At 42.0% G+C, this 13554-nt stretch overlaps 1 protein-coding gene and 1 non-coding gene across 2 annotated transcripts in view; both read left to right on the top strand.

Annotated features, from left to right (window-relative positions):
• The window catches only part of LOC111963794 (calcium/calmodulin-dependent protein kinase type II subunit beta-like), a 57271-nt gene that overhangs the window by 8009 nt on the left and 35708 nt on the right, over window positions 1-13554 (top strand). Inside the window, 3 exon segments of the mRNA XM_070443529.1 lie at window positions 2685-2750; window positions 6414-6457; window positions 6460-6485. Coding sequence (XP_070299630.1) covers window positions 2685-2750; window positions 6414-6457; window positions 6460-6485 — 136 coding nt within the window.
• On the top strand, window positions 10042-10114 carry trnaa-ugc (transfer RNA alanine (anticodon UGC)). Its single transcript has one exon. It is a non-coding gene; the product is annotated as a tRNA-Ala (tRNA).

Genomic DNA, 13554 nt, shown 5'->3' with positions numbered 1-13554 from the left:
ATGACAGTATATCAGAGGAGGGCTTCCACTACCTTCTGTTTGACCTGTGAGTGGCAGCGCTCACATCCCTCTTAATATATTTTATCCCTCCCTCCTATTCTTCCTCTCCCCATTCTCTTTCCCTTCCATCCCATTTTCCTTCCTTTTCTTCTCGCCTTCCTTCTTATCTCCCTCTCCTCTCATCCTCCCCCTCTCCTCTTCCTTCTTCGTTGCTTCTTCTCGCTCCTCTTTTTCGGTCCTTCTCTCCCCGTTTCCAAGGAGATTTCCCCCAATTACATAACCATCCCCCCCTTTGCACACACTCAGTTCCATCTTTAGCCTTCCACACATGCACACAAACACACACTCACTCACGCACACACACTCACACACACACACACACACACACACACACACACACACACCCACATACTGCCCCGCAGTGGAGCCTGTCTCCATGGCAACACAGCCGGAGAGATTCCTGCAGAGCCGAGGGTTTCCCCCTAATGAGGACATCCCCCTCCGGTGTGTGCGTGCATGTGCATGCATGTTTGGTTGTGTGTGCTTGCATGCGTGCGTGCGTGCATTTGTGCATGTCACTATATGTGGTGTGTGRGTGTGTGTGTCCTTACAAAAAAATATGTAAAAGAATCACCTGAAAAAAACAATGTAAGAAAAAGCACGTGGTTTTTGGACACATGAACACACATGTATGAACAAATCACGTGAAAAGTGTTTTTCGTTAACTTGTGAAGTTTCACATGGATTTTTCACGTGAACACAAAATAGTGGTTTCCCAACATTTCACATGGGATATTCTAAGTTTCACATGTGCTTTTGTAACTGGCAGGATTAGAACCCGGGTCTCCCACGGGAGAAGCCAATGTCTTGACCGTATCTCAGTGTAAGAGGCATCACTACAGACCTTGGTTCGAATCCAGGCTGTATCACATCCGGCCGTGATTGGGAGTCCCATTGGGCGGTGCACAATTGGGCGGCGCACAATTGGCCCAGCGTCGTCCGGGTTTGGCCGGGGTAGGCCGTCATTGTAAATAAGAATTTGTTCTTAACTGACTTGCCTAGTTAAATAAAGGTTAAATATAAAATAAATATAAAACGCATTACAAGAATATTTACGTTTTGAGTTTGTCCAAAGTAACGATTAGCAAAATCAGGTAAATTGATAAAGCACAATTTCTTTAACCTCAAATTCTACTTATATTTTTTAGGTGACATCACCTTGTTGTTTTTAGCTGTATAGATTATGTATTTTGGTGTTTTCAGTGTATTTTGAATGCTTTCAGATGAGGCGGTTAAGTTAACTGACTAACTCTGATAGCCCTATTTCAAAACCATCTCTTTGTAGAAAAGTATCTGTTTACATTCATTCTATAAGCAAACACATTCACAAAAGCAAACATGCCACACTTTCAAATACGTTAAAATCCCTTTTAAGCCTGTTCATTAAATGTAACAAAAAACAATGGACAGCTAACAAAAACAGAAGCTAAAAATAGCTAGTTAGGAAGAAATGGAAGGCTAGCTAGTGCCTATCACTAAGCTAGCTAGCAGTTAGCAATTAACATGCGACCATTAGATATACATTTCGCAAAAAGTTACCTTCTAAAATACATCATTAGCGTGGTTCATATGTACACAAATGTACACAAGCTAGCTACTTAGCTTGGCTACACTCATGTAAATAGGAAAATCTCACTAGTTTTTCACTCGGTCAAAACAATTAAATTATACATCAAAATGAACAGAAAACTCAACACAGTTTAGTTAAACATGTTATCTCTTGATTTTGAAAAAACAACCATCCGTAAAAAGCAGYAAACAGGATAAAAAACAAGGAGACACAGAGAGCTAGCTTCTCTGTTCTTTTCAATGGGCTTCTTCCAATGGTCACGGACCGACGTACAAAGAAAAGAGGTGGGTGTCTGCAGTAGTAACAGAGAGAGATGCCTCTCCATAATGGTAGTGCTAAGTACATGTATATCAATTCAAAACTATGGAGGATTACAATAATAATAATAATAATGGAGCGGATGGCTCAGAAATAATTATTAGGGTAAGTAACCTTTTTACAGAATGACATTACAGAATTTGCAATTCCACTTGTGGAAACATTGCCCCCTTTTCACAAGTGAAGAGAATAACACTATTTCACCCCCACATGTAAACTTGCAATTGTGAAAGTTTGAAGYGTTTTCTTACACGTTAAACTGCAAATGTGATTTTCACATATTCATGTTCTTCAAATGTGAACTTGCAATTCACTTGTGAGGTGAAAACATGTTATTCTCTGCACATGTGAAAAGGGGGTGTTAACATCCGGGCTCCCGAGTGGCGCGGTGGTCTAAGGCACTGCATCTCAGTGCAAGAGGTGTCACTATAGTACCTGGTTCGAATCCAGGCTGTATCACGTCCGGTCGTGATTGGGAGTCCCATAGGGCGGCGCACAATTGGCCCAGCATCGTCCGGAGTAGGCCGTCATTGTAAGAATGTGTTCTTAATTGACTTGCCTCGTTAAATAATAAATATAGGTTAGGTTTTTTATTCTGAATGTAATACATGTGAAAATATGTTTAAGCTCAATGTGATTTTCACATGTGAAACTGCATTGCCACGTTTTTTTTTTGTAAGGGTGTATGTGTGTGTGTGTGTGTGTGTGTGTGTAAACTAGTCTCTTTGTGTTGTAGAGTGACAGGTGGAGAGCTGTTTGAGGACATTGTGGCCAGAGAGTACTACAGTGAAGCAGATGCCAGGTAAACACCTTTTTACACAGTTCACCCTCTTCCATCAGCTTGCTCTATCATGTGCTCTCTCTCTCTCTCAGTTCAATTCGAGGGCTTTCTGCACCTGACTTACAGCCAGTGTCATTCTGAGTTTTACTAGCTAACGTGAGCTAATAACTTACCGTCTGTTTGGCTCACATTCTATGACCTACTTAGCCAAGTTAGCTAACATAGCTAGATCGGTGCAATATTAGCTACACCAATCAAAGCGTGAGGAGTCAACATTTACAACACATACAAAACAGAACGTCATAACCCGAATAAAAAGCCAGGCTTCTAGATTGATTGGCTAGCAGCTAACTAACTTTTCCAGCTTTCATGACTAACCTACTGTAGATAGCACGGGAACGAGCTACCACGCTATGTTAGCTAGCTAGTTGTTGTTTGTTGCGGGAAACTGATAGATTCAACAAATTAAGCGACATCCCATCAATGTGATGCAGAAATACATCATAAGATAGTGTCGTTGTTAGTATGTGGAGAATAACTATAGCTGGGGCACCTGGCAAATGAACAGTTGCTATTCCAGTGGCTGCTGTATTATTTTTTTTGTTCAGTCTTGTCTTCTGCCGTTTTTTTGCAATGCACCAATCAACTGTTTGGTTCCTTGTACCAAGAGCCAATCATGTGTCMTCAAACTATCTGTTCGTGTTGGGAATAGAAAAAGCGGTTTGGTTACACTGCCCTCTTCTATAAGTGACTATGTAATGGCAAAAAAAATTTGACTTCCACCTTATTAGACATAGCTACCATAGCTAACTGCTTTTAACAAACTGTTGGACTATTCTAACTGTTTTGTTTCAATCCAAGCACACGTTTTACCTAGTGGCGTGCCTCATGAGAGAAATGCGACCATTCGCACAATCGACCTGAAATCTCATAAGAAATTATGTGATTTTTTGTTGTTGTCTTGGAGTAGCATTATACTATGCTATTATATTCAATTCTGTTACTTAGAATGCTAATTACGGAGAGGCTGCATTTCCCGAATTCTCTGGAACCCTCTTCCCAATAGCAACAAATCTGAGCTTCTGCCCATGTGCAGAATTATCTACATTACACACAGACTGCTCTACAGAGAATTACAGGCTACTCTGGTGAATGGTGTTGTTTAATAAAGTCAGATCAAATAATACATGGTCAAAGGTTACCCTCCTCTCTCCTTCGTATTCTTGCCATAGAGATCATGGATATAACCTGTTTTATCATGGACATTGCCATTTGCTATTGGACATTGACATCATCCACCATTTTAAAATAGTCAACTGGGTGGGGATTTGTAGCCTCAGTGGCACTGCCCATGCTGTCACAGACACTATAATGGTACAGATATAAAGATGAGTCCTCTTTCTACCTCTATGATTCGTGCAGAAACACCCATTGTGTTATCTCCCACCCATCCTATGCCAGTTTTATAGCCATTTTTCAGCGCATGTACCCCATACACCATGGGCTCCCGAGTGGCGCAGCGGTCTAAGGCACTGCATCTCAGTGCTAGACGCGTCACTAGAGATTCTGGGTTCGAGTCCAGGCTCTGTCGCAGCCGGCCGCGACTGGGCAGCCCATGGGGCGGTGCACAATTGTCCCAGCGTCGTCCGGGTTAGGGAGGGTTTGACCGGTCGGGATATCCTTGTCTCATCGCACACTAGTGACTCCTGTGGCAGGCCGGGCGCAGTGCACGCTGACACGGTCGCCAGGTGTACGGTGTTTCCTCCGACACGTTGGTGCGGCTGGCTTCCGGGTTGGATGGGCATTGTGTCAAGAAGCAGTGCGGCTTGATTGGATTGTGTTTCAGAGGACATGGCTCTCGACCTTCGCCTCTCCCGAGTCCGTACGGGAGTTGCAGCGATGAGACAAGACTGTAACTACTACCAATTGGATACCACGAAATTGGGGAGAAAAAAGGGTTGAAAAATAAAAAATAAATAAAGGTTAAATAAAAAATAAAATTGGCATGGGAAACATTGCCATTTTGAGTCTCTCTCTCTCTGTCTCTTACTCTCCCTCTCTCCTGTTCAATGTTACTCAGTTTTACCTTTCCATTGCACTGAGCACTTTTTGCAGACAGACAGACAGACAGACTTGCCCCTCAGGAGGGAGACTTAAATCAATTTGACTGTGGAGGCGTTGTGTGGGGGTGGGAGAGAGAGAGAAAGGGAAATTGGACAGAGTGAAAGAGGTGAGTTAGAAAATAGCAAGGATAGAGGGAGTACTGTATGAGGGGTAGAGGAAATTGAGAAAAGATTGGATGTGCACATACATATTTCATGGTGTGTGAAATTTGCTACATTGCCCTACCCTGAGTGTGTGTGTTCAGATTTTTGCCCGCATTGCATGTGTTCTCTGTCCGTCTGTCTGCATATCCAAGACTGGTTGTATTTGCTTGTGGCAACAAAAGAAAGTGAAAGTCGGAGATAAAGAGAGTTGGAGGGAAAGTATTTCTCAGTCAAAGAAACTGGGAGTGAAATTAACATTTGAAATTGTAATTGTTATCATTTGGTGAAGTATATTTTCTACTTTGTATTTGATACAGTTTTTAAATAAATAAGCCAGAGAAAATCACCAAGGTAGACATAGCCTCTCCTAAACACAACCACACTGTCACGTCACACACACACACAACACACACACACACACACACACACCACACACACACACACACACACACACACACACACACACCACAACACACACACGACACACACACACACACACACACACACACACACACACACACCACACACACACACACACACACAGAGACACAGACCCTTCCTTTTGTCAAACAGATTAATAGACAGAGGTGACAGAGTGTTTGTGTGCTTGTGAGTGTGCGCTTGCATGCGAGTGTGTCTGTGTAACTCACGTCATAGGCTCCATCCCAAAATGGAGGATACCCCACTAGCAGGATGTACAGGATCACACCGATACATAAACACCCACACACGGACGCACTCAGGCATGCAGGCGCACTCCTACGCTGCCTGACTCGTATAGTGCAGTTCCTCTTCAACATCTGCGCTGGCAGGTGGTTCACACACACTCTGTGGCAGGTTCCACTGTCTCTCAAGTCAATGTGGAGTGTTTTAGGTGTGCTGATTATCAAGAGCATCCACTCCTTTGTAGTCCAGTGATAACACAGAATGTCATTCAGGACAGAGAGACGCAGGAGTGGACTTGAGCCTGGGTGTATTGACATGTTCATGCACTTTTACTGTACAAGTGTGCGTGTATCAAATACCTTCAAATACTTGACATTTGAGGGGTGCCTGATTTTAACTTGGAGTTTCCACTTTTGGGACTTAAATAGATAGGACATAATTTGTCTTGATACAGTTTTTAAATAATAAGCCAGAGAAAGTCACCAAGGTAGACATAGCCTCTCCTAAACACAACCAACTGTCACGTCACACACACACCACACACACACACACACACCACACACAACACACAACACACACACAACACACACACACACACACACACACCACACACACACACACACACACACACACACACACACATAATAATTTGTCTTGCACAATTTAAAAGCACTGCAATACACCACAGGAACACAGATCAGATGCAGCACACTGGCAGAGACTAACCGACTCCCCTGGTGTTGTTATACAGTCACTGCATCCAGCAGATCCTGGAGGCCGTGCTGCACTGTCACCAGTCGGCGTGGTACACAGGGACCTCAAGGTGAGTTACAGATTCTTTAATCACTTTGGCACTATTTTCACAAGTACAGTTGAAGTCGGAAGTTTACATACACTTAGGTTGGAGTCTTAAAACTCGTTTTTCAACCACTCCACACATTTCTTTGTTAAAACCTCTCTAGGGTACGTGAGACGGTAGCGTCCCCCCTCTTCAACAGCCAGTGAACTGCATGGCGCCAAATTCAAAACAACAGAAATCCCATAATTAAAATTCCTCAAACATACATGTATTTTACACCATTTTAAAGATACACTTGGTTGTAAATCCAGCTACAGTGTCCGATTTCCAAAAAGGCTTTACGACAAAACCAAATGACTATGTTAGGTGAGTGCCTATTCACAGAATAACACAGCCATTTTTCCAGCCAAAGAGAGTATTCACAAAAAGCAGAAATATAGATCAAATTAATCACTAACCTTTGATGATCTTCATCAGATGAACACTCATAGGACTTCATGTTACACAATACATGTTTTGTTCGGTAAAAATCTGAGGTTTACATTGGCGCCTTACGTTCAGAAGTTCCAAAACATCCTTTGATTTTGCAGAGAGCCACATCAATTTACAGGAATACTCATAATAAAACATTGCTAAAAGATACAACTGTTATGCATGGAATTTAGATGCACTTCTCCTTAATGCAACGCTGTGTCAGATTTCAAAAAAGCTTTACGGAAAAGCAAACTATGCAATAATCTGAGTCGGCGCTCAGAGCCCAATCAAGACACAAATAATCCGCCATATTATGCAGTCAACAGAAGACAGAAATAACATTATAAACATTCACTTACCTTTGATGATCTTCATCAGAATGCACTCCCAGGAATCCCAATTCCACAATTTTTATTTTTTTGTTGATAATGTCCATCATTTATGTCCAAATTCCTCCTTGTTGTTCTAGCGTTCAGTACACTTTCCAAACTCACGACGCGCGGGCAAGTCCAGCGGATAGTATAGACGAAAAAGTTAAAAAAGTTATATTACAGTCCGTAAAAACATGACAAACGAAGTATTGAATCAATCTTTAGGATATTTTTCACATACTTCTTCAATAATTTCCAACCGGAGTATTCCTTTGTCTTCAGAAGTGCGATGGAACAGAGCTTGCTCTCACATGAACGCGCATGGTCAGCGCATGTTCAGGTCATGATAGACATTACTCATTCCCCTCTCCTTCGGCCCCACTTCACAAGTAGTGGAAGCCTTAGGAAGTGCAACATTACCAATATCCCACTGTATCTTCAACAGGAGATGAGTTGAAAATCGACCAACCTCAGATTTCCCACTTCCTGGTTGGATTTTTTCTCAGGTTTTTGCCTGCCATATGAGTTCTGTTATACTCACAGGACATCATTCAAACAGTTTTAGAAACTTCAGAGTGTTTTCTATCCAAACCTACTAATAATATGCATATTCCTAGCTTTTATGGCTTTGTAGCAGGCCGTTTACTCTGGGCATGCTTTTCATCTGGACGTGAAAATACTGCCCCCTACCCCAATAAGTTTTAACAAACTATAGTTTTGGCAAGTCGGTTAGGACATCTACTTTGTGCATGACCAAGTAATTTTTCCAACATTTGTTTACAGACAGATTATTTCACTTATAATTCACTGTATCACAATTCCAGTGGGTCAGAAGTACATACACTAAGTTGACTATGCCTTTAAACAGCTTGGAAAATTCCAGAAAATGATGTGATGGCTTTAGAATCTTCTGATAAACTAATTTACATAATTTGAGTCAATTGGAGGTGTAACCTGTGAGTGATTTCAAGGCCTACCTTCAAACTCAGTGCCTCTTTGAGAAAAATCATGAGAAAATCAGAAGAAATCAGCCAAGACCTCAGAAAAAAAATTGTAAACCCCCACAAGTCTGATTCATCCTTGGGAGCAATTTCCAATGTCTAAAGGTACCACGTTCATCTGTACAAACAATAGTAATGCAAGGATAAACACCATGGGAACACGCAGCCGTCATACCGCTCTGGAAGGAGATACATTCTGTCTTCTAGAGATGAACGTACTTTGGTATGAAAAGTGCAAATCAATCCCCAGAACAACAGCAAAGGACCTTGTGAAGATGCTGGAGGAAACAGGTACAAAAGTATCTATATCCACAGTAAAACGAGTCCTATATCTACATAACCTGAAAGGCCGCTCAGCAAGGAAGAAGCCACTGCTCCAAACCGCCATTAAAAGCCAGACTACAAAGATCGTACTTTTTGGAGAAATGTCCTCTGGTCTGATGAAACAAAAATAGAACTGTTTGGCCATAATGACCATCGTTATGTTTGGAGAAAAAAGGAGGAGGCTAATTTTCCAACCTCATGATGCCATCTATTTTGATGCCATCTATTTTGTGCAGCGAAGCACCCCAGAACATGATGCTGCCACCCCCGTGCTTCACAGTTGGGATGGTGTTCTTCGGCTTGCAAGCATCCCCTTTTTCCTCCAAACATAACGATGGTCATCACTATAGTTTGTTAACAAGAATTTGTGGAGTGGTTGAAAAATTCGTTTTAATGACTCCAACCTAAGTGTATGTAAACTTCTGACTACATCTGTATCCTGAAACAACATCTCAAGACATCAGTCATGAAGTTAAAGCTTGGTCGCAAATGGGTCTTCCAAATGGACAATGACCCAAGCATGCTTCCAAAGTTGTGGCAAAATGGCTTAAGGACAACAAAGTCAAGGTATTGGAGTGGCCATCAGAAAGCCCTGACCTCAATCCTATAGAAAATGTGTGGGGAGAACTGAAAAAGTGTGTGCGAGCAAGGAGGCCTACAAACCTGACTCAGTTCCACCAGCTCTGTCAGGAGGAATGGGCCAAAATTCACCCAACTTATTGTGGGAAGCTTGTGAAGGCTACCGAAACGCTACCCAAAAACATTTTTGAAGGCAAAGCTAATTCAAATAGTAGTTGAGTGTATGCAAACTTCTGACCCACTGGAAATGTGATGAAAGGAATAAAAGCTGAAATAAATAATTCTCTCTACTATTATTCTGACATTTCACATTCTTAAAATAAAGTGGTGATCCTAACTGGCCTAAGACAGGGAATTTTTACTAGGACTAAATGTCAGGAATTGTGAAAAACTGAGTTTAAATGTATTTGGCTAAGGTGTATGTAAACTTCCGACTTCAACTGTATGTTGAACACTAGTAACGCAGCCACTGGTAACACTAGTAACGCAGCCACTGGTAACACTAGTAACGCAGCCAATCTTGTTGACATCGTTCACCACACAACCATTGATCCAAAATAACAAGTTTACTGTGGAAAAGTAATCACCAAAATACAACATAATGATATCTTCTCAATTMAGTTATTTTAACAACCAGTTAATCCAATAGCAAAAAATGTGAGATACATTTTTTTTTTAAATGCTCTTTGAATGTAGTATTTTACAGTATTGTGAAGTACAGTAAATTACACTGTTCTCACATTAGGCAAAACATTTGCACTACTCATTAAAATGGATTAAACATCACATTTCCATCATTTCTATCCTATGTGATAATAAAGGTGTGATCATTCCCGTGTGGCTCAGTTGGTAGAGCATGGCGCTTGCAACGCCAGGGTTGTGGGTTCAATTCCCACGGGGGGATTAGGATGAATATGTATGAACTTTCCAATTTGTAAGTCGCTCTGGATAAGAGCGTCTGCTAAATGACTTAAATGTAAATGTAAAATCATTGAAGACATCGTTCACAATGTAATCAAATTATAGAAAGAAAAAAAAAAACGTTTAGCAGCCACTGGTTTGCATCAAGCCTATCTTGAGCATTTGGCCATAGGTTCCCATRGAAATCGCAGTAAATGCCATCATGTTCATACACCTGGGGAGAAAACTTTTATACATGATGAATCCAAGCCTGACATACGGTGCATTCGGGAAATATTCAGAACCCTTGACTTATTCCACATTTTGTTACATTGCAGCCTTATTCTAGGGTGGCAGGTAGGTAGCCTAGTGGTTAGAGTGTAGAGGTGGCAGGTAGCCTAGTGGTTAGAGCGTTGGTCCAGTAACCGAAAGTAAGTCCAGTAACCGTTGCTGGATCGAATCCCCAAGCTGACAAGGTAAAAATCTATCGTTCTGACCTTGAGCAAGGCAGTTAACCCACTGTTCCCCGGGCGCTGAAGACGTGGATATCGATTAAGGCAGCCCCACGCACCACACTGATTCAGAAGGGTTGGGTTAAATGCGTAAGACACATTTCAGTTGAAGGCATTCATGGATCTACACACAATACCCCACAATACAGCAAAAACTGTTTTTTTTGTTGAAATTTTTGCACGTTTATAAAACAATTTAACTAAGTATTCAGACCCTTTGCTATGAGATTTGAAATATAGCTCAGGTGCATTCTGTTTCCATTGATCATCCTTGAGATGTTTCTACAACTTGATTGGAGTCCTGTGGTAAATTCAATTGATTGGACATGATTTGAAAAGGCACACACCTGTCTATATAAGGTCCCACAGTTGACAGTGCATGTCAGAGCAAAACCAAGCCATGAGGRCGAAGGAATTGTCCGTAGWGCTCCGAGACAGGATTGTGTCGAGGCACAGATCTGGGGAAGGGTACCAAAAAATGTCTGCAGCGTTGAAGGTCCRCAAGAAKACAGTGGCGTCCATCATTCTTAAATGGAAGAAGTTTGAAACCACCAAGGCTTTTCCTAGAGCTGGCCTCCCAGCCAAACTGAGCAATCGAGGGAGACCGGCCTTGGTCAGAGAGGTGACCAAAAACCTGATGGTCACTTTGACAGAGCTCCAGAGTTCCCCTGTGGAGATGGGAGAACCTTCCAGAAGGACAACCATCTCTGCAGCACTCCACCAATCCACCAATCAGGGAGACTAGTCAGGATCGAGGGAAAGATAAACGGAGCAAAGTACAGAGAGATCCTTGATGAAAACCTGCTCCAGAGCGCTCAGGACCTCAGACTGGGGTGAAGGTTCACTTTCCAACAGGACAACGACCCTAAGCACATAACCAAGATATCCATGGGCTGAAGGAGGATGGTACGCTCATGGGGATGGCAATCATACATCTTCCACCTGTATTGTAATTCTGTATTGAATTTTACAGTTTTGCATTGTACTTACGTATTGTAGTGGTCCTGTAAGTGGCTCAGTTCATAAGCTCATGGCACTAGCAACACCAGAGTTGTGGGTTCGATTCCCACTGTGTTCACARATCAAAATGTGTGGACTGTTCTCATGTTGGATAAAAGTTTCTGCTAAATAAATGGCATATATTATGGTATTACAGTACTGTATTGGCCAATGCAATTTTAGTAATTTGTGTGTTGTACTTATTCAAATGAAAATGTGCTTCGAGTTTTGAGGTGTGTACAAGTTGTGAACATTTACCACATACTTGTGAAAATTGCACCAAAGCGCTAAAAAGAAACTGTAATTGTGTGTGTATCTTGGTGTCAGCTGGATGAAAATAGATTGTGTGTGTGTGTGTGTGTGTGTGTGTGTGTGTGTGTGTGTGTGTGTGTGTCCTCACAAGAATAGTAAGCCAACTAAAATTCAGTGAAGTGAGGACATTTTGCCGGTCCTCACTTCTAAAAAAGCTACTTTAGGCATTTGAGTTAGTTAGGGTTAGGAGTAGGATAAGGGTTAGGGCTAGGGTTAGGGGCAATATGATTTTGAATTGGAATCAATTAAAGTATAGTAAGACATAGATGTGTGTAATTGTCAAGGCATAAGAATAGGTTAGGATCGACTTTCTACAAACCTGTCATGCTCCTAACACAATAGAAATGCCTAATAAAGTCTAATAAAACTGCTCTCTACCTGTACACTCTGAGATAGATCTGCGGTCATGCTGACATTATACAGCAGTCCCACTGGTATTAACACAGTTCCACTGTGTGTGTGTGTGGACATGTTTAACTATTCTTGTGGGTACCAGAAGTCCCCACAAGAATAGTAAACGAACACAAATGTGACCAACTGGGGACATTTTGTTAGTCCCCACAGGGTCAAATGCTATTTCTAGGGGGTTTAGGGTTAAGGTTAGAATAAGGGTTAAATTATGTTAAGAGCTAGGGTTAGGKGCTAGGGTTAGGGTTAAAGTTAGGTTAGGTTTTTGGGTTAAGTTTAGGTTTAGGCTTACGCCCATCTGCCATTCACACCGCCCTAGCAAAACCCAAACCTACTTGAAGGTAACAGCGCTCACTGTTGCCTCTAATGGCCGGCTTCCACATCATCTCCCGACGTCCTCAGACATGGATGGACGGTGACCTGGCTGCTAATCTCGCAGTGGATCTTGAACGACCTGGCTGGTGTGTGTAGGCCGGCATCCCGGAGTCGCCTCTTCACTGTTGACGTTGAGACTGGTGTTTTTGCGGGTACTATTTAATGAAGCTGCCAGTTGAGGACTTGTGAGGTGTCTGTTTCTTAAACTAGACACTCCAATGTACTTGTCCTCTTGCTCAGTTATGCACTGGAGCCACCCACTCTCTTTCTATTCTGGTTAGAGCAGTTTGCGCTGTTCTGTGGACATTAACAATGTCTACACTGTATGTTCTGATCAATTTGATCTTATTTTAATTGACAAAAAATTTGCTTTTCTTTCAAAAACAAGGACATTTCTAAGTGAACCCAAACTTTTGAATGTAGTGTGTGTGTGTGTTGAGTATATTATATATACACACACACACACACACACACACACACACACACACACACACACACACACACTCACGTAACAGGCACGCACGCATACACACACCCTGGCAACTATCTATCTACTATATGTTGTGGATCAATAGTGCACAGGGAATGCTGCAGTATCGCTCTGTGCTTTATAGATAACATCGGGCCTACTTCTGTTAGTGTGTATTAGATGACCTTTACAGTGTGTAGTCTACAGCCTACATTGTTCTCTCGCTCTCTCTCACCCACTTTCTCAGCCTAACTTCCACCAGAGAACACCACCACAGCAAACCACACAAGTTAGTGTGTGTGTTTGTGATAGTGAGGTTGAATGATAATCCATATCTCATTGAATCAGCCCACTCTGCTGTCAGTGAAT

The sequence above is a fragment of the Salvelinus sp. IW2-2015 genome, linkage group LG5 (assembly GCF_002910315.2).
Source record: "Salvelinus sp. IW2-2015 linkage group LG5, ASM291031v2, whole genome shotgun sequence".
Taxonomy (NCBI): Eukaryota; Metazoa; Chordata; class Actinopteri; order Salmoniformes; family Salmonidae; genus Salvelinus; species Salvelinus sp. IW2-2015.
This window is presented reverse-complemented; position numbering and strand designations above follow the sequence as displayed.